General features: G+C 43.1%; 1 protein-coding gene across 1 annotated transcript in view; it reads right to left on the reverse strand.

The window, feature by feature from the left end:
• The window catches only part of NKAIN2 (sodium/potassium transporting ATPase interacting 2), a 1,127,517-nt gene that overhangs the window by 556,495 nt on the left and 544,896 nt on the right, over positions 1–26,126 (reverse strand). Inside the window, exon 2 of the mRNA XM_029058747.1 lies at positions 25,749–25,886. Within this exon, the coding sequence (XP_028914580.1) occupies positions 25,749–25,886 (138 nt within the window). The remainder of the gene's footprint in view (positions 1–25,748; positions 25,887–26,126) is intronic.

The following is a 26,126-nucleotide window of genomic DNA, read 5'->3' on the forward strand; positions in this document are numbered from 1 at the left end:
GAATATGCAGTTATGTAAATATATACAGAAAAAAAATCTCAGTTTAACTTTAAAAGAAATAACTCACTGCGTTTTCTGCTTCGCTATTCAGTAACAAAGCTACCTTTATTATTCTCTGAAATACATTTTAGGGAAAACATTCACATTAAGCCTCAGAAAAAATATAACCTAAGTGTGAAAATGCATTGTTTTCCACATTTTGATTGAGTCTCTTGCAGAAACTTTTATGGGGAAGGTAACAATAACTTGTATGTCATCAACAGCCAATTCTCCCACTATTCTTGGAGGATTTACAGAACAGCTTCCTTAAACTGCATAAGGCAGGGGATTGGAAGTATCCTTGATCTACACAGTGATTGAGTCTACAACCCCTTTTAACAAAATGATTCTAAACACACATATCTTCCCAAGTATGGAGGAAGAAGCTCAAAAATTTCCCAGTCTCCAGGCTAGGATTCTTTCACCTCACACAGCCAATCTGTCACCAAAGTCTGCAGTCTCACCTTCACAACATCGCCAAGATTCGCCCTTTCCTCTCCATCCAAACCGCTACCATGTTAGTACCATCCCTCATGCTATCCTGATTGGATTACTGCATCCGACTCCTTTCTGACCTCCCAACTTCCTGTCTCTCCCCACTTCAGTCCATACTTCACTCTGCTACCCGGATTATCTTTCTCCAGAAATGTTCAGGGCATGTCACCCCCCTCCTCAAAAATCTCCAGTGGTTGCCTATCAACCTCCAAATCAAAAAAAACCTCCTCACTATTGGCTTTAAAGCTCGCTCTCCATCACTTGCCCCTTCTTACCTCTCCTCCCATCTCTCCTTCTCCAGCCCAGCCATATGCCCCGCTCCTCTGGTGGTCACCTTCTCATTGTGCCTTGTTCTAGCCTGTCCCTCTGTCAACCTCTGGCCCATTTCCTACCTCTGGCCTGGAATACCCTCTCTCCTCACACCTGACAAACAATCACATTTTCCCCTCTTCAAAGCCCTACTGAAGGCTCACCTCCTCCAAAAGGCCTCCCGAGATTAAGCCCCACTTTTCCTCAGATCCCCCTTCCCTCCCCATTGCCCTGACGGGCTCCCTTTACTCTAGCCCCCCTCTCCACCCCATAGCACATGTGTATATATGTACATACCTATAATTCTATTTATTCATATTGATGCCTGTTTACTTGTTTTGATGTCTGTCGCCCCCTTCTAGACTGCAAGCCCAGTGTGGTCAGGGATTGTCTCTACTGCTGAACTGTACTTTCCAAACACTTAGTACAGTGCTCTGCACATAGGAAGCACTCAATAAATAGGATTGAGTGAATGAATGAAGAAATGAAGTTCTTTTCACAAAGCTCACTATCTAAATCTGGATGAATATGACCCAGTGGAGGGAAAAAAAAGGGGACTGAAAAAACTAAAATGTGATGTGAAAATGGCCTCACAGGGAAAATTCTGGAGATGCCCATAACCCTCTAGACCATAAGCTCATTGCAGGAAGAGAACGTGGCTACCAACCCTGTAGAGAAGCAGTGTGGCCCAGTGAAAAGAACACAGCTTTGGGAATTAGAGGACCTGGTTCCACAACTTGTGGATCCCGGCTCCACAACTTGTCTGCCATGTAACCTTAGGCAAAGGCACTCCACTTTTATCTGCTTCAGTCCCTTTATCTGTAAAATGGGGATTAAGTGCCTGTTCTTCTTCCTACTAAAAATGTCAGACCCATGTGGGACCTGATTATCTTGCATCTACCCCAGCACTTAATACAGAACTTGGCACATAGTGCTTAACAAATACTGTAATTATTGAACTGTACTCTCCCAAGCACTTTGTACAGGCCTCTGCAGACAGTAAAAGTTCAATAAATAGCATTAATTGGATTATCCTAATGTTTTTTATGGCATTTGTTAAGCACTTGCTATGAGCCAGTAGTTATTGAGTATCCAAAGTTTCTTGTCTTATGCTATCTAGTCGTCTCCAGCCCATAGCGATGCCAGGGACACATCTGTCCCAGCATGCTCCACCTCCATCTGCAATCGTTCTGGTAGTGTATCCATAGAGTTTTCTTGGTAAATGTCAGGAAGTGGTTTACCATTGCTTCCTTCCGCGCAGTAAACTCGAGTCTCCACCCTCGACTATCTCCCGTGCCGCTGCTGCCCAACACGGGTGAGTTTTGACTTGTAGTAGATTGCTTTCCACTCGCTAGCCACTGCCCAAGCTAGGAACGGAATGGCCAGGCCTATGTTTCAGTCTCCCTCCCGTAATCGAGACTGGTAGGGTACTGAAAACTCTCCAGGTGTGAACCTGACAGAGGAAGAGCTGGGTTAGATACAAGCTGATCAGGTTGGACACCATCCCTGTCCCGTATAGGGCTCACAGACTCAATTCCCATTTTACAGATGAGGTAACTAAGGCACAGAGAAGTTAAGTGACTTGTCCAAAGTCACACAGCAGGAAAGTTGCAGAGCTGCTATTAGAATCCAGGTCCCTCTGACTCCTAGACCCGTGTTCTATTCACTAGGCTACGCTGCTTCTCATGCTATCTCTTAATCCTCTTTTTTTGTTTCCAATTCTTTTTTTGAGACTTCTGTGAAGACTCCCCCAAGCCATCTATAACAACAACCAGTTGAGCATTGACACTGTGGGTGATTACCAGACTATATCTTCTGAAAGACCAAGGGACCCTCTGATTCAATTTTCCCATTCACCTCAAAAGTAGAAGCATCTGAGAAACTTAGAAGAGGCAGTTAGCAATTAGGAACTATGAAGTTGATTACCACCACCCTCACACATCTACTATTTTCTACTATCTTTGAGCTGTTCTAATGGCCCTTAACTATGTAAAGTTAACCAAAAATCACACTGAAAATGAGTGGAGCCATTTAGGGATCAAATACAGCATGTTAGCATCCCGGACTAAATTATCATCCCAAACAATGATGTTTTAGGGTGAAATGACAGGCATACAACACTGAAACTGTTAGGAAAAAAAACATTCTTATATTAGGCAGTGTGAAAAGTGGCATTCTGTACTTGTCAGCATGTATAATTCACAAGGTATCTGCTGAGTTCACAGAACATAAGAAGCTGCTTCACTGTGATCTTTATTATTTTAAATTTAGGATTATTTATTATTTATAGTTCCGTTTATCCCAGATGAATGTGTATAGCATTATCTTCTAAGCCTGAACGTAGACAATAGTGCATAAAAACAATCTCCAAATAAATAGTACTGTTGACAGGTAAATTATGGAAATGGTGAGCAAAGGAAATTTTGGAACATCTTTAGTATTACATTTTACAAGCATACATGTTGTTTATCACGCTTTTCGGTGTCAGTTGGAAAATGTTTCTTCCTAGGTAATGATACTCACGACAACATGTAAGGATTGAATAAGGAATGCCCCTTTTTCTGCTGAGCCTCAGAAGTTGGAAATCATAATGAAAACATTAAAAATTGAAAGAGATCAATGAGGAAAAGCAGGCAGGAACATTGCGGCTCCAAGATCCACAGTGGAACTTCATCACATGGTTAAGAATTTTTTTCAAATAGCATTTCAGCAGGAGGGCAGTGGAACCACATTAAGAAAGATGACTCGAGAAAACAATATGATAATCTTTCTGCACAGTCATGGATGACTTGAAAATGACTAGATTCTGCAACCATGCATGAATCTCTACATGGATTTCTAGACAAAAGGATGAAGGGTGACCTTGAAATCTGCCTAGGAAAAGTTTCATATCTTAAGCCAGACCCACCTCCACTCCTAGGAAGAAGTAAATAGCCCAGGATCCCAATACTGGCCAACCACAAATTTGGAGTGATTTCTACTCGTGTGTATAATCTCCTACAACAGTACAACATAATTGGGGCTTTTATGTGCTAGTGACAAGCCAAATGAGCAGTCTGAGTGATTCCTGCTGAGGATTTTGTGTTGGAGCACACATGTGGAAATAAATTTATCAGGAGCTTCAGTTATAGTCTGCAGGATCCTAAAGGTTCTTAATCAGTCAATCAATCAATGGTTTTTATTGAGCATTTACTGGGTGCGGAACATTGTACTAGGCACCTGGAAGAGGAAGATACAGAGTTGTAAGACGTATTCCCTGCCCAGAAGGAGCTTACCGTGTAGTGGGGAAGACTGAAATTAATAATAAACTATAGATAATAATAATAACAATGGTATTTGTTATGCACCTACTATATACCAAGCACTGTTCTAACCACTGGGGTAGATGCAAGTTAATCAGGTTGGCCACAGTCCCTGTCCCACATGGGGCTCACATTCTTATCCCCATTTTGCAGATGAGGTAACTGAAGCACAGAGACATTAAGTGACTTGCCCAAGGTCATGCAGTAGACATGTGGCAGAGCAGAATTAGAACGCAGGTCCTTCCAACCCCCAGCCACACTGCTTCTCATATGTATATAGGTTCTGTGGTGCTAAGATGGGGGTGAATAACAAGTGCTTAAAGGCTTCGGATCCAAGTGCACAGGTGACAGAGAAGAGAGAGGGAGTAGAGGAAAAAAGGGTTTAGTTGGGGAAGACCTCTTGGAGAGGATGTGATTTTAACAAGGTTTTGGAGGTGGGGTGTTCTGTCGAATATGAAGTGGGAGGGAGTTCCAGGCCAGAGGGTGTACGGGGGCAAGGTTGGCAAAGATAAGAAGTTCAAGATAAGAAAGTAGAGTGAAACTTGTTCTGCAAGAGAAGTAGGATGGTTAATGAAAAATAGGGCAAATATGAGTTACTAGGAAATGAAAAACTAGGCAAAGTCCCCTTAAATCCACAAAAGCACACCTTGCCCATTAAGCTTTCAATAACTAACTCCCCAAACCTGGGTCTTCACAATCCTTCAGCCACCGTTATCAAGTATATGTTGATTTATACCCTACCTCAGTCCTCCTATAAGTATATGTAGGTGTGTGTGTGTGTGTGTGCGCGCGCGCGCATGCATTTCAACTGTAAATTATTTACTTGGCTTATCTAACTTGTACATGTTTGTATTCCTATCTTCCTCATTAGAGTGTAAGTTCCTTGTAGGCAGGGACCATGTGTCACACTTTCCTAAAGGCTTAGTACAGTGCTTTATTTTCAGTGGGTGCTCAATAAACGCCACATACTGCGTCTTCATGAATCAGGGCGTCTTGGGGAGCAACCATCACACGGTTCCACCAAGCTTCCTGGTGCTGTTAATAGAATCCGGGGCTAGATGAACCTTGGATCTGACTCAGGAATGGCTTTACTCATGGTCTTATGTTCTTCTTATCTTATCAAGATCTGCTCAGTGGTTCTTATTGTTGTTTTTCAAGAGGCTTTAGCCTAGAAGCATCAATTCGAGAATTCAACAGATCTCAACCTTTCTGGTTTTGAGCTTGACAGAAGTAAACCATAAACGAATGTTCAAATCAGAACTCCTTATCTTCCCACTCAAATACTGCCCTCCTCCAGACTTTCCTGACAGTGTTGACAGCACCACCATCCTTCCTGTCTCACAAGTCCATAATTTTGGTGTCATCCTCAACTCATGTCTCTCATTTAACCCGCATATTCAATCTGCACCGAACCTTGTCGATTCAACCTTCACAGCATTGCTAAAATCTACTCTTCCTTCTCCATCCAAACTGCTACCATGTTAATCTAAGCACTTATCCTATCTCTCCTTGATTACTGCATCAGTCTACTTGCTGCCCTCCCTGCCTCCTGTCTCTCCCAACTAGAGTCGATACTTTATTCTGCAGTCCAGATTAATTTTCCACAGAAACATCGTTTACCCACTCCTCAACCAAGCAATTGTTTATTGAGCGCTTTCTGTTTGCAGAGCACTGTAATAAGCACTTGAAGGACTTCCAGTTACAGTCCATCCACCTCCACATTAAAAAGAAATTCCTTACCATCAGCTTGAAAGCACTCAATCATGTTGTCCCTACTACCTTATCTCACTGCTTTCTTATAACAAGCAGGCCACACAACCCAGCTCCTCTCATGCCAACCCACTTTGATCTCATCTATCTTGCCAGCAGCAGCTTGGCTCAGTGGAAAGAGCCCGGGCTTTGGAGTCAGAGGTCATGGGTCCAAATCCCATCTCTGCCACTTGTCAGCTGTGTGACTGTGGGTGAGTCACTTCACTTCTCTGTGCCTCAGTGACCTCATCTGTAAAATGGGGATTAAGACTGTGAGCCCCACGTGGGACAACCTGATTCCCCTTTGTCTACCCCAGCGCTTAGACCAGTGCTCTGCACATACTAAGTACTTAACAAATACCAACATTATTATTATTATTGCCACCAACTTCTCACCTACATCCTGTCTCTGGCCTGGAACAGCTTCCCTCTTCACACCCGACAGACAATGACTCTCATCTCCTTCAAAACCTTATTAAAGGCACATCTCCGCCAAGAGGCTTTCACTGACTAGGTCCTCATTTCCTCTTCTCCCACTCCCTTTTGTATTACCCTTGTTCTTGGATTTGCATCCTTTATTCACCCTTCCCTCAGCTCCACAGCACCTATGTACACATCCATAATTTATTCATATTAATGTCTGCCCCTCTAGACTGTAAGTTCATCGTGAGCAGAGAATATGTCTAAAAACTGTTATATTGTAAGCTCTCAAGTTCTTAGTACCATGCTCTGCACATAGTAGGTGTTCAATAAATATGATGGATTGATCTACCGTAGTGTGTAGTGCAGTGTCCGGCACATAGTAAGTGCTTAACAAGCGCTTAGAACAGTGCTTGGCACATAGTAATGGCCTGAATACCATAATTATAAATATTATTGAAGATAAATTATTCACCAAGGATGAAAAAACACTTCCATAGTCAACAGAACAATCTTCTATTTTTATAACCTCCTGAAAAGATTTATAACTGCATTTTGACTTTTCAGTTAATCTTATGATACTATGCTTTGAATTAATTTATCAAAGATTGAACAATAGTTTAGTGATGTTGGTGATGTTATAGTACATATAACAGAATTTCATATTATTTTTCCAGAGGTTCTGGGAGACATCTTACTCTACCACATGTAAGTCTAAGTAAAAACACACCTCATGTTATAGCGATAACTTATATCACCAAATTTTCAAGTAACAGAACCCTACTCTATTGTGGGAACTGCTTATCTTCGGTCAGAATGACTGTTCTTCTCATCCAGCATCCCGTCACTGACAGTGGCAACAGGATACTTGGAGAAACTTTGTGATGGCTGCCCTTTGGGACACTGCAGGAATGATAAACGAAACACCTTTAAATTTTCCCTCTCCATCCCTCGCTTCCCCTCCAAAGACACAGTGTGGACCAGTCATCTGTGTATCTAGCCATCTTGAACCTACTGATAAATTCACCTGCAAAAGTCCCTATAGGAATAAATTTTGTAGGTTTACCCCCATTTGGATCTAAGTGTTCCCTTTCTCATTTTTTGGTCTGAACATACCATCTCTCAGCTTCAGTGAAGATCCCCTCACCTTGGTGCTGTGGAAAAGCAATAAGAGCATATTCAATGTTAAGGGGAATTATGCCCAACAGAACCCAGTACTGAAAGGGTTTTTCAGGCTCTGGACATTGGTTGGTCTGATCCTTTCTCATGCCTTGGTTACAGCGTGCCAATTAGATATTCTATAAAGGGGAAGATTGCTTATTATGGTAAGAAAAGAACAAAAAACCCCAAACTTCTAGGCATAATGCTTCCTGGTCATTATGGTGACATGTTGACAGAGGATCTCGTCTTAAAGAAGAGAGAAGGTGTGCAGGAACTTCATCATTTAGCATTTACCCAGCTGCTTGAGAGCTCCAGATGGAATAAAAATAAAAATTCATATTCATTGTATATTATTAGGCAACCTACATTGGAAATGTGCTCGATGCAGACTTGATAGAAAGCAATCTATCTTTTTAGTGAGGGGATGACAGGCAGACAGTTTCAGGGGCTTTTAAATTTGACTGCTGTTTCCTGAAAGGAGATAAAAAAAAAATATAGGGAAGACTGAATACAGTCAGATTTCTCATCAATTAAACCCTGCTACAAATATCTCATAAATAAAGCTTTAAACCATGAGGATAATGGACACTTTGAAAACTGAATAGGTTGTCATAAAATTGACTGGAAACCAATGCTTTATTTCATTAGATGATGTAAATTATATTTTTCTACCCTCATCATAATAAATTTACAACACTGTGAAATATTAACTAAGTGATTTTTATGAAGCATCTCTTTCAGGGAAAGTTAGGGAGGAGTTAGAAATTTACTGTCAAAACATTCCTGAATATTATAGAAAGAAACCTGACCAGCTCTTTTTGGGGAAGAAAAGTCTTCAGTCAAGTTGTCTTGGAAGGGAAAGTATTGGGCGTGTGTATGAGTATGCACGTGAGCATGCTATAACACACACAAACACACACACACCCACATTTGGAAAGCCAATAAAATAAACCTGTGTCTTTCTTGCTAAAATAATCTCAATACAGATCGCCTTCTTTTTTCCCTAATTTTCATTATTTTATCAGCCTAGAAATATGCACTGCAAATCTGTGGCTAAGTGGATAGATCAGTAGTTCAGCCTCACTGTGAGTACATTTCTTCCCAATCAGCTCCTGAATGGTGTCTTTTTTTTAATCTTCCTACACGTAGATGTCACTGAGGAATAGCAGATTCTCACACATCTCAGGCTGTGACACTTCATGAAAAGCCACGTTTTCCTTTTTTCTCCATGGAAAAATACCTGTGTGAAATCTAAACAGTGCTACTTTTTACACTTGTAACTATGGGCTTTGCTCCAGGGACCAATAACGAGAAGGGATTGTGAAGCTGCAATATACCAAAGCCCTCTAAGTGAAAAATGGCATAAACAGAAGCATAGAATCTTTCAGAGGATCGATGCTAGGGTGTACATACAAGAGCAAGGCATAAAGGAGGAATGAGCGCTTCCTTCCAAATTACTAGAGGCATTATTATATTATTGTGGCTAATTGGGCCACGTAGTGTAAGAAATATATAAAGATAATAGAGGCAATCTATTAGAGGAAGATGGAACAGTTCCTATCTCAATCAATCAAATTTATTGAGCACCTACTATGTACAGAAGACTGTACTAAGCACTTGGGAGAATATATGTGCGACTGTTCAGTCTGGAAAGAGGGACATGGACAGGGATCATGACTGAAGTTGACAGAGCCATGGAGGGGGTGGACAAAGTGAACACGAAATTGTTGTGGACCAAACAACCAGGATGAAAAGGCACCATTTATTTGATCAATCAATGGTACTTATTGGCCTGCTGTGTGCAGAGCACTTTACTGAGAACTTGGGAGAATACAACTGATTGGAGACAAAATCCCCACCTTCAAGGTCCTTACAACCTAATGGGGGAGCCCAAAAGACGTGAGTCATTCATAAATAGAGGAGGAGACAAAACACCTTTCTAGCTTTTAATAATAATAATGTTTTTTGTTAAGTGCTTACTATGTACCAGACATAAGCGTGGCTCAGTGGAAAGAGCATGGGCTTTGGAGTCAGGGCTCATGAGTTCGAATCCCAGCTCTGCCACTTGTCGGCTGTATGACTGTGGGCAAGTCACTTAACTTCTCTGTGCCTCAGTTCCCTCATCTGTAAAATGGGGATTAAGACTGTGAGCCCCACGTGGGACAACCTGATTCCCCTATGTCTACCCCAGCGCTTAGAACAGTGCTCGGCACATAGTAAGCGCTTAACAAATACCAACATTATTATCACATAATAGCACTGGGGTAGATACAAGCAAATCGGGTTGGACACAGTCCCTATCCCTTGTGGGGCTTGCAGTCTCAATCCCCATTTTACAGATGAAGTAACTGAGACCCAGAAAAGTTAAGTGACTTGCCCAAGGTTACACAGCAGTCACGTGGTGGAGCCAGGACTAGACCCCAGGATCTTCTGACTCCCAGGCCAGTGCTCTATCCACTAATAAAAGCATGGGATTCGGGGATAAATTAACAAATTGAGAATTTCCATCTACTTTCACTTATGGCTGGGATTTAGAGATTGTAATGGGAGGTTTTCAATTCCACTTATGTTAAAGCAAGAGCCAGTAGCTAGTAAAAAACAGGAAATTCATTCATTCAGTCATATTTATTGAGCGCTTACTGTGGGTAGAGTACTGTTTAAGTGCTTGGGAGAGTACATTGCAACAATAAACAGATATATTCCTTGCCCACAACAATCTCACAGTTTAGAGGATGAAAATTGGAAACTGCATTGCTGGATAACTATAAAAGTTTAGTGAACAAGAAAGGAGGGTTTGGTTGGGAGCTGACCAAGGATAAGTCTGGAGAATTGGCGTGGGTTGCTTAAGGTCACCAGCCATTTTCCAGGGGAAATTCAGGGGGGAGAAATGGAATCCTTCAAGATTAGAACAAGATTAGAGAAGCAGCATGGTGCAGTGGATAGAGCACGGGTCTGGGAGTCAGAAGGTCCTGGGTTCTACCCTCGGCTCAGCCATTTGCCTGCGGTGTGACCTTGGGCAAATCACTTCTCTGTGCCTCAGTTACCTCATCTACAAAATGGGGATTGAGACTGCGTGCCTGCTCTGGGACAGAGACAGACTGTGTCTGACCTGATTTGCTTGTATCCACCTAGTCCTTAGTACAGTGCCTGGCACACAGTAGGTGCTTATCAAATACCACAATTAATAGAACAAGACTTGTGGGGTGCAATCTGTGGTGACCCAGCAGCAAGCCATTTTACTAGTGACTGTATGTGATCCCACGAACAGCAAGGAAGATCAAAGAAGAAACTCGCAAAGGCACTGATGTGGTCTTCTTGAGGACGGGGGTTGCGTGCCTATGAGGGGTCGGAGCATGGTAGAAGAAAGAAGATATGGCCTTCTCTCCCAACTCTACCTGGCAATGGGCCCGGACCAATCAGTGACTGCCACATAATAATAGTGATAATTATGGTATTTGTTAAGCACTTACTATGTGCTGAGCACTGTTCTAAGCGCTGGGGTAGATACAAAGTAATCAGATTGTCCCACATGGGGCTCACATTTTTAACCCCCATTTTTACAGATGAGGTAACTGAGGCCCAGAGAAGTGAAGTGACTTTCCCAAGGTCACACAGCAGACAAGTGGCGGAGCCGGGATTAGAACCCGCGACCCCTGACTCCCAAGCCCGGGGTCTTTCCACTAGTGCCACAGCCACGACCTCCTAAGGCAGATAAAAAGCGGTCGCTTTGAATCAAGAGAGAAGATGCAGAGGAAAAACAGAAGCAGCAGGAGAGCAGTACTTGAAAGCAGCAGAAGGCAGCAGCACTTGAAAGCAGAGAGGAGAAGCATGGGCACAATGGGCTCCCTTGACCGGCAGACTTTGTAATGGACCCTTGGTGGAGTGAGTGTGTGCGTATGTACGTGTCACTCCCTTGTACACTGGCAAAACTAAGTAAAAAACTTTCCCTGGTCACCTTGGTGATTGGTGGTGTGGTTTGACTTCAACTATATGTCACTGAGACTCCCCCGGTCCAGGAATGTCCTAGTTGGTAGGAGCTGGGGGCTCGCTACACGGTCAACGTATATTCATATCGAGCTTCACCCTTGTAATGAAACGCAGCAGTCCTGGCTTCTTTCCTCTCCAGCCCCCAATTATTTACTCTTATTTCCTCCACCTGGAAGACCTTACCTATTCAACCTTATCAAGCCACATCCTTTTGTGTCTAGGGTCTTTCTAAAAGGCCACTTCCTCCAAGAAGCCCTCCCTGGTAAATCTCATTTTCCTGGTAATATCTCCTCAGTCACCACAGCATTTTAATTTCCTCAATTTCTTCTTTACCTGTTGTTAATGCATTTAATCACATGGCTATTCATCTACTTTCATTCTCCTTGAATCTCTATTGTATTTCATATTTTTTTTTATTTTTATTGTTTTCTATTTAACCTCAACTATATTTATCAATAAGCCCCCACTGGATTCATCCATTCATATTTATTGAATGCATAATAGGTGCAAAGCACTGTACTAAGCACTTAGATTAGATTTGTAATCTCAAAGGAATGAGACCAAGTCTAATTAACAACTTGTGTATTACTTCCTAGTGCTTAGTATACTGCTCTGCACACAGTAAGCACTTAAGTACTATTACCAATTTAAGTTCCTTAATCAATGACATTCATTGAGCACTTACTGTGTGCAGAGCACTCTAGTAAGCACTTGAGAGAGTACAACAGAAAGACAAGAATCATGTCTCTTCCTTATTCTTGAAAAGTGGTGTGGCCTAGTGGATAGAGCACGGGTCTGAGAGTCAGAAGGACCTGGGTTCTAATCCCAGCTCTGCCATTTGTCTGCCATGTGACCTTGGGCAAGTCACTTCACTGGGGCTCAGTTTCCTTATTTGTAAGATGGGGATTAAGAAATGAGCCCCAAGTGGGACAGACTGTGTCCCACCTGATTAGAGGGTATTTACCACAGTGTTTAGTACAGTGCCTGGAACACAGAAAGCACTGAACAAATGTCATTAAAAAAAGTCTCCCGTACACCCAGGATCAAGCTCTGTCCACAGAAGATTTTAGGTCAACACCTCTGTTCCTGAAAAAGATACATGGTTACGTAAACTACCTGAGTCCTTCCAAAACCTCACTTTTCATTTCTTCTCCACTGATCATTCATTCATTCAATCCTATTTGAGCACTTCTTGTGTGCAGTACACTGTACTAAGCACTGGGGTAAATACAATCTAATCAGGTTGTACACAGCCTCTGAGAAAGTACTGGCAGAAAACGTTCAAAATCAATGTATTCTCACCTGTTTTCCAAGTACAAGAAGGTGTGAAGATTTGGTCCTGCATTGGATTGGCACCTTGCTTTCACCCCTCCCTCAACCCCACAGCACTTAGGTACCTAACCATAAATTGTCTGTCTCCCCCTTTAGACTGTAAGCTTATTATGGGCAAGCAATGTGTCTACCTATTCTGTTGTATTCTACTCTCCCATGCGCTCAGTACAATGCTCTGTACACAGTAAATGCTCAAATATGATTGATAATGAGCAAAGATTGGGGGAAATGGGAATGATTCACCAGTGGTTCAGAGAATCAACTATTCACACAGCCTCTGACAATGAGGGCACCATTTTCTGAGGCTGAGTAATTGTCTATTTAAGGAAAGTTGTAGGTGGAGGCCTGTATTCCTTCTGAAGAGCTGGAGTCATATGGTAACATGCAATTTTTCAGGCACTAGCAACGTTTCTCCCTGCCATTCTGTTTCTGGCAGCCTAGGGATAGCACAGCCTAGTGGAAAGAGCACAGACCCGGGAGTCAGAGGGCCTGGGTTCTAATCCCGTCTGTCAGTTGCTTGCTGTGTGACCTTGGTCAAGTCACAACTACTCTGTGCCCCAGTTTTCCTGTTCGCTCTCCTACTGAGACTGTGAGCCTTATGTGGGACAGAGGCAATGTCCAACCTAACTGACTTGCATCTACCCCAGCACTTAGAATAGTGTTTGACACATAGTAAGTACTGAACAAATACCATAAAACAAACAAAACAAGCCAGGAGAGTGGAAATGTTAAGTGTTAAGCTTATAGTTTCCCTTGGGTAGAGGCTCAGTCCACTACTGATTCATTCAATCATTTATTAAGTGCTTATTGTGTACAGAGCACTGTACTACACAATTAAGAGAATACAGTACAACATTTGGGGCTAAACAGACATACTCCTTGCCCACAATGAGCTTACAGTCATGTGCGATCTCCAAGACCACCACTCTGGGGGTGTTTTCAATGATTATAATCCACATAGAAGCCTGCCTGGATAGGGTTGAGTCTAAGGAATGCGAAAGGGAGTTTTGGGGTCAGGGTGGTGGAGGGGGGGAAGCAGCGAGAATTGTGGGCAAGACTTTGAATTCCCCAAGACTTGGGAGTTATGGGGAGATGCTGGCATTTAAGGAGAACTACCAGTTCATGCACAGCATCGTTTCACAGTTGCCCATAATTGGAGTCCAATTATCCATCCAGTCCAGGGCTGCTTCTGATATTGTTTCTTAGAAGTAATAATTTGAGCTCTTGCTGTGTGCAGAGCACTGTACTAAGCACTTGGGAGAGTACAGTATAACAATAAACAGACATTCCCTGTCTACAAGGAGCTTATAGTCTAGAGGGGGAGACAGATAATATAAATTATAAATATGTACAAAAGCACTGTGGGGCTGGAAGGGGGCGTGAATAAAGGGTACAAGTCAGGATGACATAGAAGGGAGTTGAAGAAGAAGAAAGGAGGGCTTAGTCAAGAAAGGCCACTTGGAGAAGAGGCCTAGAAGCAGCGTGTGGCATGGCCTAGTGGAAAGAGGATGGGCTTGGGAGTCAGAAGAACCTAGATTCTTATCCTTGCTCTTCCACTTGTCTGCTGTGTGATCTTGGGCAAGGTGCGTAACTTCTTAACTTCTCTGTGCCTCAGTTACCTCATCCGTAACATAGGAATTCTGACTGTTAGCCCCAAGTGAGAGATGGACTGGTTCCAAACTGACTAGCTTGTGTTTACCCCAGTACTTAATCCAGCGCCTGCCACAAAGCATTTAACACATACCAAAAAAAAAAAAAAAAAAAAAAAAAATGGGGGGGGGCGTGAAAGGAAGGGGAAAACTTGGAAGAACCACATGCTGGAAGTACCTCTAAACTGTAAGCTTGCTGTGGGCAGTGGATATGTCTACCAATGTTATTATTGTACACTCCCAAGTGCTTAGTACAGTGTTCTGCACACATTAAGCGCTCAGTAAATACAGTTGATCGATTGGTTGTGCTCCTGTTTACAGATAGGAGATCCAAGTTCCCTAACCTTCCCCTTTCTATCCCCAACTTTCCTTCTTATAACCCATTATGAACTAGGTATCCATGAATTTATAGAAAATCCTTTTGAATCCACTGATACATTCAACGGCACAACTTCCTGTGCAAATAAATTCTATCAGTTGACCACCTGCTAAATGAAGAAATGCCTCAATTTGTTTGGTAATGCTTTCAGAGTTAAATTTCAATGGCTAACCCCTCTCCCTGGTGTGGTAGGTTTGGGGGAGCAATAATTCCATCAATCAATTACATTCACTTAGTATACAGAGCACTGTTCTAAGTGCTTGGGAGAGTACAATATAGCAAAGTTAGTAGACACGTTCCCAGCTACGTTCTCCGCTCACAGTGAGCTTACAGTCTTCACCTTGCTCATGCTCTTCAGAATTCTGGAAATGTTACTCATAACTCCACTAGACCTTTGTATCCTCTAAGACTCATTCTCTACACCTGTGTATACAGGTTTTCAGTGGTATATTCAATTATTTTTTGATCATTCTGTTTATCATTGCTTTTATGCCCAACCCTCACCACCACTCAGCTTAGAATGTAAACTCTTATTGATATGAGATGTCTTGCTTCTTTCTGTACTTTTCAAGCAAATTGCAGTACATTTCACCTAGTGGCTAGTCAAATACTATTATCTCCTTCATCTTTATGCAAGTTGCTCCATCCCACTGACTTTATCCAGATCCACTGTGTCCTCCCTAAGATATTTCTGCTCCCAAAAGACTTTAGATTCCAACCTGCAAAATGGAAATGAAATATTTTGCACTCCTTCAGCTGAACTACAATGGCCTGATCTCCCTCAAAGAAGAATGGTGGCAGGATTCTGGAAGCTATTGCCAGAACAGAAAATTCTTCTAGAGCACAAGAGAAATTTTGAGGGGAACAGGTTTATAAGGAGTTTGGAAAACAACTGCATCAAAACAATTTCGGGGCAGACCGACTTGGTGACTCCATCTACTTAGTAATAATAAGGATAACAGTATTTGTTAAGCACTTAGAACAGTGCCTGTCACATAGTAAGTGCTGGGGTAGATACAAGCTAATCAAGTTGCACACAGTCCCTGTCCCACATGGAGCTCACAGTCTTAATCCTCATTTTACAGATGAGGGAACTGAGGCAGAGAAGTTAACTGACTTTCCCAAGGTCACACAGCAGACACATAGCAGAGGTGGGATTAAAACTCAGGTTCTTCCAGCTCCCTAGTCTGTACTCTATTCACTAGGCCATGCTGCTTTTAATCCTTCACCATATTCTAAGTGTGGCAGAGACTGAAAATACCCCTTAACTGTACAATGAAATCTAGCCTCCTGAGACAATGAAAAAGGAAATAAATTGAGATACTTTTAGAACCATCAACTCTACAGTATAAAATGCCTTTTAGGAGAAATTGTTCTATATCCAGAGGACCTTGCCACACATGTACATTTCTCACCGCATGACACCTTTATCAAACAAACAGGATTTCCTGATATGGTAGGTTTAATGCATGCAGGAAAATGCTTTATTATTTTAGAGTTTCTTCTGAAGCAAATTGTGCCACCAAAGAGGAAACCTGGGATGAGAGAAAGAAATTTACTCTTCTGTAGCAGAGAAAATGTTTTATGATCTGGTCAAGCCGAAGTTTAAGAGAGCAGATGGTTGGGCATGGTATTGCCAACTATGCAAATGCTCTTAAAATTACCGATGGGGATTCAGGAAAATTTAATTCGGGAATGGCTGGGGAAAGGACAATTCCTTCAGTGAAGAGGCAGCTGGGTAATCATTCAGGTTCCTCAACTCACTTGGAGTCAGGCTGCACTTTCTGGTTCCAATGCCTGGTGGATGTCCAGGACACAGCCATGAAGACCCTGGATCCAGTATTCAATGGGACAATCCTGGGATTTTGTAGACCACCATGGAGTCTTTTGGAAAAACAATGCATACATGTCCCAGAATTGGGACTATCGTAGGTGAGTTTACTCTTCCCTGACCCCCTTCCCAGCCCTTGTTATTGCTCACGTTAAATATTTAGTCTTTCATCTCTGGGTTAGAGTGACCTAGCTAAGGTCTCTTGGAATTCTGCAACTTGAAGGTCAGATGCCAGGAGACTTTACCCAGTCATTTACGCCTTCACCGTGGCTGTTGTTGAGATTACTGGGTTGGCACGACTATCCTTCCCGTCTCTCAGGCCCGCAATCTCGGTGTCATCCTTGACTCGTCTCTCTCGTTCACCCACACATCCTTTCCGTTACCAAGACCTGCCGGTTTCACCTCTACAGTATCACCAAGATCCGCCCTTTCCTCTCCACCCAGACGGCTACCTTACTGTTACGGGCTCTCGTTATATCCCGGCTAGACTACTGTGTCAGCCTTCTCTCTGACCTCCCTTCCTCCTCTCTCGCCCCGCTCCGGTGAGAAGCAGTGTGGCTCAGTAGAAAGAGCACGGGATTTGGAGTCAGAGGTCATGGGTTCGAATCCCGGCTCGGCCACTTTTCAGCTGTGTGAATTTGGGCAAGTCACTTAACTTCTCGGTGCCTCAGTTACCTCATCTGTAAAATGGGGATTAAGACTGTGAGCCCCACGTGGGACAACCTGATTCCCCTGTGGCTACCCCAGCGCTTAGAACAGTGCTCGGCACATAGTAAGCACTTAACAAATACCAACATTATTATTATTCTTCACTCCGCTGCCCGGCTCATCTTCCTGCAGAAACGATCTGGGCATGTCACTCCCCTTCTTAAACAACTCCAGTGGTTGCCTATCAACCTCCGCTCCAAACAAAAACTCCTCACTCTAGGCTTCGAGGCTCTCCATCACCTTGCCCCTTCCTACCTCTCCTCCCTTCTCTCTTTCTACCGCCCACCCCGCACGCTCCGCTCCTCCGCCGCCCACCTCCTCACCGTCCCTCGGTCTCACCCATCCCGCCGTCGACCACCGGGTCGCGTCCTCCCGCGGTCCCGGAACGCCCTCCCTCCTCACCTCCGCCAAACTGATTCTCTTTCCCTCTTCAAAACCCTACTTAAAACTCACCTCCTCCAAGAGGCCTTCCCAGACTGAGCTCCTCTTCTCCCTCTACTCCCTCTGCCATCCCCCCTTTACCTCTCCGCAGCTTAACCCTCTTTTTCCTTTTCCCTCTGCTCTTCCACCTCTCCCTTCCCATCCCCACAGCACTGTACTCGTCCACTCAACTGTATATATTTTCGTTACCCTATTTATTTTGTTAATGAATTGTACATCGCCTCGATTCTATTTAGTTGCTATTGTTTTTACGAGATGTTCTTCCCCTTGACTCTATTCATTGCCATTGTTCTTGTCTGTCCGTCTCCCCCGATTAGACTGTAAGCCCCTCAAACAGCAGGGACTGTCTCTATCTGTTGCCGACTTGTTCATCCCAAGCGCTTAGTACAGTGCTCTGCACATAGTAAGTGCTCAATAAATACTATTGAATGAATGAATGAATGAAACACCAGAAGCTCAAAACCCTAAACTTCTAAATCCCAGGATCATAAAGCTTCTATCTTATTTCACATTTATCCTTTTATGTTGTTTTCTTCTTGTTGCTGCCAGAGCACAACCTTGGAAGTCATTGGTCACAGGTTCTAAACCCAGCTCTGCCTCTTTAGCTGTGTGACTTTGGGAAAATCACAACTTCTCTGTGCTCCAGTAACCTCATTTATACAATGGGTATTAAGACTGAGCCCCTACAATGTTCTGCACACAGTAAGCACTCAGTAAATACAAGTGAATGAATGTGGGACATCTTGATTACCTTGTATCTACCTCAGCACTCAGAACAGTGCTTGGCACGTAGTCAGTGCTTAACAAATACCAGCATAATTGACAAAAGGGCTTAATAAAAGCTGTGCTTAATACTATTATTTTAGAGAAGCAATCACTTTTATTGAGTGCTTACTGTGCACAGAGAACTGTACTAAGCGCTTGGGAGTACAATATAACTGAGTTGGTGGGCACATTCCCCTCCCTCAACAAGCTCCCAGTGTAGTCGGGGAGACAAACAATAATGTAAATAAGTTGTGGATATTTACATAAGTGTTGTGGGGCTGATGGAGGGGTGAATAAAGGGAGCAAACAGAGGGATGCAGAAGGGAGTGGGAAAAGAGGAGGGAAGTCCTCTTGGAAAAGATGTGCCTTTAATAAGGCTTTGAAGGTGGAAAGTGTAATTGTAAGATATAAGAGGGAGGATGTTCCAGGCCTTAGGCAGGACATGAGCGAGAGGTCAGCAGTGAGGTAGATGAGATCGAGGTACAGTAAGTAGGTTGGCCTTAGAGAAGAGAAGAGTGCAGGCTGGATTATAGTAACAGAAAAACAAGGTAAGGTAGGAATGGGAAAGGTGACTGAGTGCTTTAAAGGCCTATGCTAAGAGGTTTGTTTGATGTGGAGGTGGATGGGCAGCCACTGGAGGTTCTTGAGGAGTGGGGAATCCTGATCTGAACGTTTCGGTAGAACAATGATCCGGGCAGCAGCAGAAAGTATGGAAAGAAGTGGAGAGAGATGGGAGGCAGGGAGGTCAGCAGAGAGGTTGATATATTAATCAAGGTGGGATCGGATAAGAGCTTGGATTAATGTGGTAGCACTTCAGATGTAGAGCAAAGGGCACATCTTAGCAACGTTGTGAAGGTTGAACCAACAGGATTCAGTGATACACTGAATATATGGGTTGGATGAGGGAGAAGAGTTACAGATAATGCCAAAGTTAGGGGCTTGTGAGACAGGAAGAGGTGGTGTTTTCTTTAGTGGTGGGAAAATCAAAGGGAGGGCAGGGTTTGGTTGGGAAGATAAGGAGATCTATTTTCAACACGTAAAGTTTGAGGTGGTGGTGGGACATCAAGTAGAGATGTCTTGAAGGCAGGAGGAAATGTGAAAATGCAGAAAGAAGGACTGGAGATGAATATTAGGAAATCATCTGTATAGAGGTAGCAGTTGAAGCCATGGGAGTGAATGACTTCTCCAAGGGAATGGGTAATAATGTTGGTATTTGTTAAGCGCTTACTATGTGCCGAGCACTGTTCTAAGCGCTGGGGTAGACACAGGGGAATCAGGTTGTCCCACGTGGGGCTCACAGTTTTAATCTCCGTTTTACAGATGAGGGAACTGAGGCACCGAGAAGTTAAGTGACTTGCCCAAAGTCACACAGCTGGCAAGTGGCAGAGCCGGGGTTTGAACCCATGACCTCTGACTCCAAAGCCCGTGCTCTTTCCACGGTAGGTGTAGATGGGTGTAGATAGATGGGTGTAGATGGAGAATAGAAAGGAACCCAGAACTGAGCCAAGGGTCTCTCAGAGTTAGAGCATGAGACACAAAGGAGAAGCCTGTGAAAGAGACTGAGAATGAGGGGTCAGAAAGATAGGAGGAAGGAAAACCAGAAGAGGACAGCCAATGAAGCCGAGGTTGGATAATGTTTTTAGGAGAAAGGGGTGGTCAACTGGGTTGAAGGCAGCTGAGAGATCGAGGAGGATTAGGATGGAATAGAGGCCCTATTTGGCAAGAAGGAAATCACTAGTAACTTTTGAGAGGTAGCTTTCTGTGGAGTGAAGAGGATGGAAGTCAGAATGGTGTTAATGGTGGTGGGGTGGGTGGGTAGGTGTCAAGGAGAGAATTGGAGGAGAGGAACCTGAGACAGTAGGTGTAGACAACTTGATTAATGAGTTTGGAGAGGAATGGTAGGAGGGAGAGGAGGTTATAACCGGAGGGAGCCATGGGGTCAAGGGAGGGTTCTTTTTTAGAATAGGAGAGGCACGCATATGTTTGAAAGCAGTAGGGAAGAAGCCCCGGAAAGCAAACAGCTGAAGATGGCTGTCAGGGACAGAAGAAGAGAGGGGTAAGTACTTTGATAAGGTGTGAAGGGATGGGGGTCAGTGGCGCAAGTGGAAGAGGTGGATTTTGAGAAGACAAGAAATCTCTTCTTGAGATACTGATGGGAGAGATGGGAGGGTTGAAGAAGGGGCAGAAGGAGGGAGGGACTAGAAAGGAGTAAGGGAGATTTGAGGAAGGTGTTGCCTGAGAGTTTCAATTTTCTCAGTAAAGTACGTGGTCAGGTCATTAGGGGCAAGAGATCCGTGGCAGGGAGATAGGGGGTTTAAGGAGGGAATTAAACATCTGGAAGAATTGGTGAGGGCAATGGGCATGGGAGTCAATAAGGATGGAGAAATAATTTTGCCGGGCATAGGAGAGGGCAGTTTTAGAGCACACAAGGATTAACTTGAAGTGCATGAGGTCGGTTGATATCTAGATTTCTGTCAGCAGAACTCTGCGGCTCAAGCACAAGAGCATAGGAGGCAGACTGTGGAGGTAATTCGGGTTTGAGGGTTAGTGGTACAACAATGACGGAGGAACAGGGGAGCGAGTGAGTTGAATTCAGTAGAGAGGATGATGAGGGCATCGATTTGGTCATCAAGGGAAGGCAGTTTGGATTTGGAAGCTAAATAGGGCATGAAGACTGAAAAAAATTTGATGAGGTCAAAAAAATCAGAGGTCTCTGTAGAGCAACAGCCCACAGCATGGACCTGGGAGTCAGTGGAACTTTATTCTAATCCCAGCTTTGTCGCTTGCTGTGTGATCTTGGACAAGTCACTAAACTTCTCTGTTCCTCAGTTTCCTTATCTGTTCATTGGGGATTCAATGCTTATTCTCCCTTCTGGTCATAGTCTATGAGCCCCATGTAAAACAAGGATTGTGTATGAGCTGATTAACTTAGAACAGTCATATATCATAATTATAATTATGATTACTACCCATTTCCTAGTACCGCAAACAGAAACTTCTTACCTCAAGGCCTGTTTACTTGTTTTGATGTCTGTCTTCCCCCCTTCTAGACTGTAAGCCTGGTGTGAGCAGGAATTGTCTCTATTGCTGAATTGTACTTTCCAGGTGCTTAGTACGGTGTTTGTCACACAGTAAACTCTCAATAAAAAAAGCGATTGAATGAATTAATGAATTAATGAACTTTCTGCCCATCATCTATATTGGCTCTCTTCAGCTGCTACAACCTGGCTTGCATTTCCTCTTTGCTCCCTTCAAACTCACCTTCTCACTACACCTGAGTCCTGATTCTCCTGGCTTTTAACCCCTTGCTCCTGTTGTTCATCCCAACCAGAACTTCTAACCCCCTCACATTATCAAAATACAACCCCTTATATTTCTAAAACCCTAAGGAAACCCATTCCTCCAGGAAGTCTACCCCAATTAACAACCCGACTCTCATCACTCTAAATAATTCCTTTCCATGATCAAAGCTCATTAGGGGCAAGGAACGTGTCCACTAATTCCCTTGTTTTGAATTCTCCCAAACACTTAAAACAGTATTCTGCACAAAGTAAGCGCTCAGTGAATACCATTTATTGATTGATGTATCATACTCACTGTCAGAACATATAGTCATTAATATGTTGACTGTGAGCCCATATAGGACAGGGAAATGTCTGACCTGATTATCTTTTATATACCCCAGTATTTAGAACAATACTTGACATGTAGTGAGCACTTCACAACTCCATAATTCTTATTACTGATAGGCAGCATGTAGTTCATATGTCGATCAATCGGAAGTATTTCTGAGGACTTAATGTGCGCAGTGCACTACATAAATGCATCTGGGAAAGTACATTACAAGTCACGTTCCCTGCCAACAAACAACTTATAATCTACAGATATCAATATAGGTTGAAGGCAGGGAATGTCTGCTTATTGTTATATTGTACTCTCCCAAGCACTTAGTACAGTACTCTGCACAGAGTAAGCACTCAAATATGACTGAAAAGAGCTAGTAATAATATTTAATCAGCACTTACTGTTTGCCAGAATACTGTACTAAATGTTGGGACAAAATACATGGGTAGAATTAAACATAGTCCCTGTCCCTCATGATGCTCACATTCTAAAAATGCTATGTATCTATTCATCTGCCGATGGTACATTACTAGTTAGATTTCTAATACTGTCTTCTGCCTCTGTTACCTGCAAATAATTTATGCCACATTAAATCATATTTACTGAGCACTTTGTGTGCAGAGCACTGTACTCAGCGCTTGGGAAAGTACGCTACAACAACAGACACATTCCCTACCCACAACAAGTTTACTGCCTAGAAGCCGGGAGATAGACTTTATATTCTCCTTGAATGTTCTTTTCCTTGGGTTTAACTGCTCACTCACTGTAAACCCTGTCGAACTGAGAAAAGAAACCAAGGAAATACCTTGTCTTATTTTTATTGCGGTTGCTATTGTCGCCTCCCTGAAAGTTGCAGGAGGATTAGCAACATCCTTAAGCCACCTCTTTAGGATGAATTGCTGCATATTTAGAGTGTTTCTCAAGTCTTAACCCATAAGGTCGTAATGTATGTTTGAGAAAAAAATTAAAATAAAAAATTACCCTAGGAAGACTGCCCATGATCTAAAACCTGAAAATTCAGAGGTGAGGATGAGGGATGGAAATCTGTTAGCAGCTTAGGTAAACTTTTGTTTTCGATCGTGGTCAGATGGATTTTTAATCAACTGCTAGATTGCTGGAAAAGCCATACTTCTCTCCCCGGTTTCAATCAGCAGTGAAGGCATAATGGGGATGACACTGCTATGAGCAGTGCCAGAAAATGTTAGAGAATGACTGCAGGCTGGGCAAGTGGAACCAGAAATTGGCCAAACTGTCCTGGCTTCCCCAGAGGAGCCCCATTCTCTGGCAGCCCCCTAACCACAGTCTGGACAGAGCAATATTTCCTACTCACTGCCATGGCCCTAGACAAGCCAGAAGCCTCTCTGTATTCACACAAGTGTCTTCACAAGGAAATTATTATACCAGTGTTCATTTGGCCTTTTCTTTTGGACTCGATGCTGCCACGCACATGTGAGATCCTTTTTTTTTTTTTGCCTTTCCTTACTGCAAATTCTTTTTGTGCTAAATTGAGATTTTTTCTTGTCTCTCCCTTCAGCCTGCTACATTCCTTTGTAGTGTCAGAGGCCCATCCAAGAGTACTAATGAGTTCCTGTTCCCTTTAACTACTGTTAATTTTTCTTCTTCTTTGCTCCCATGAAAGAGAGGATTAGTGAAACGTTGAAACTCATTACTTAGACCACTGGCATGTTACCCTTCTGACAATTTCCCATGATGCATCTGTCTATTTTGTTCATGGTGTGTATGAAATGAAATGCACAAATATCCTACCAGGACAATTCTTTGCCCAGAGAATCTTTCAAGAAAGCAGGGACCCTTTTGTGCCCGGACAAGGTACCACCCTGTCTGTCTTCTCTCTGTCAGGTGGAATTCAGCTGACCAAACCAGGGGGAAGAAGAGGAGAAACACCGTAATTACCCATTACAGAATTAACGAAGATGCTCTTTTGTCTCAAGAGATGGGCCAGGGTGGGGGATGAGGCTTAGACATGTGAGGAGTGGAAGGTTCAATATTTCGTTCTGCTAGGCTCTTTTTACTTGATAGGAGGTGAGGTCGCTGTCTGCAACTCCCAGATAACGGTCTCATCAAACCCCCCCAAATCCATCATCACTCTTCTGCACCCAGATCTTAACTCCCTTCCATTGCCTGGAAATCTCTTTCATCCTTGATCCTAATCATTCTTTTTCTTATCAAAGTATTCTCTGTTCCTCTGCCTATCATTACCTCTGGGCTGACTGTAAACTCTCCCATTTTGTTTTTATATGAAGTTTCCTGATGATACTTACTCTTCAGTTACATTTCAGATTTCAGGTGATGCTACATTTTAGATAGAGGTTTGGTTTGAATTCTCTCAGAACTGCACGGCAAGAGCATTTAGCTTGCACAGTGATGTTTGGTCCTATCTCCACTGGGTTCTGCATAGCCCAGTCAGCCCTTGGAATCGTCTTAGTGTCCCAATTTGAGTTTATGTTGGCAGCATCACACTTTAATCCGCTATGGAAGCTGGGCAATAGAAGAAGCCCTGTGTCTTGAGAACTCCTCCCATCTCAGAATATAGATCGCCTCACTTGAACAGACCAGCTTTGGATGAGCGATACTTCCAAGAATGCATTGCTTACCAAAGACTAGATGTAATTTTTGATTGGGCCTGGATTATGACTTTTTGATGCTATTTTGAAAGGAATGGAGATAAACGACTTTTTGATTGTCACTTTCTTGGGTGGTATGCCTAGGAGTTAACCTATATCTCATCTCACTAAGCATCTCAAGCCCTGAGGAGCCTGACACCTAAGACTTGCCCCTGAGCAACTAATTCAATTTCCCTTCATAATCATATGACTGAACATTCAGATTTGCTTTTCCAGTCACCAGGTTGAGACTTGAAATGGGCCTACATTCTTTCTTTGCACTGGAACAGATGAGAGGCAAAACTCCACGTTAATAAAATACTATGGCTGAGGTCTCCCACATACAAGGGAACAAAAATTCTAAGTTATGGTTCCCATAGCAACTGTTACTGCCAGATTTCACTTTTATGTTAAATAAGTACAACGGAGGTAGGATTGTGGAATACAGAGGAACCAAGTGAAGGAGAACACCAAGACAATGGCTCTGAATTTTCAGATCTCTCCGTACAGCAAATATTAACCCTAATGCAGCAAGGATCACTTTACCTCACCAACAGCCACCTGCTTTTATGTAATTACCCTGAGCATCTCTTTTGGTCTTATTTTTCAAAGTATAAAAGCTAAAATCCTCTTCAAAAGTGTGCCAACGGCCTACACCGCATCAGGTTTTATAATCTACCGACATGGCGATACGTCTCAGGATGTAAACCACTTTGTATTACATTATTTACAGGAAGTGCCATCTTCGAGATTTCATTCACAGCCAGGTGCTTCAGCTTTTCCAATTACTTCAGGGGTACTCTAAAAGGTGCAAAATGATTTTAAGAGTAGCCTATCAATTCAGTTCTTAGAGAAAATGGTTAATTGGGCTCTCTCACTCTGTTCCCCCCAACACAGAGGGTCACAGGGCAGCACGACTTGCAAAGTACTTACTCCCGTTATGTAGCGAGGTCTATACTGAATGGCTCCAAAGAGTCCTAGGATGACGATGATGATATGCACAAAATTGGCCAGGATTGGTGCCCACTGATAACCAAGGAAGTCGAATATCTGTCTCTCCAGTACACAAACCTAGGAGCAGAGAAAGGAAAGAGAGGAGGGGAAAGAAAAAGGGTCAGAGTGCTTTTCCTTTCAAGAAAGCAGGAGGAAACTAGGATAATTATCTCTTGCAAAAATACACTGCTTTAGAATTGGGGGAGGAAGGTTTGGAGTTGAAGTTGTACAACCTATTGTATTCATGCAAACAGAATTTATCACTCAGGGGAAAAACAGAGTAGCCAGGTATGAGTTGGCCAGCCCAGACTGTTTCAA

The sequence above is a fragment of the Ornithorhynchus anatinus genome, chromosome 2 (genome assembly GCF_004115215.2).
Source record: "Ornithorhynchus anatinus isolate Pmale09 chromosome 2, mOrnAna1.pri.v4, whole genome shotgun sequence".
Classification (NCBI taxonomy): domain Eukaryota; kingdom Metazoa; phylum Chordata; class Mammalia; order Monotremata; family Ornithorhynchidae; genus Ornithorhynchus; species Ornithorhynchus anatinus.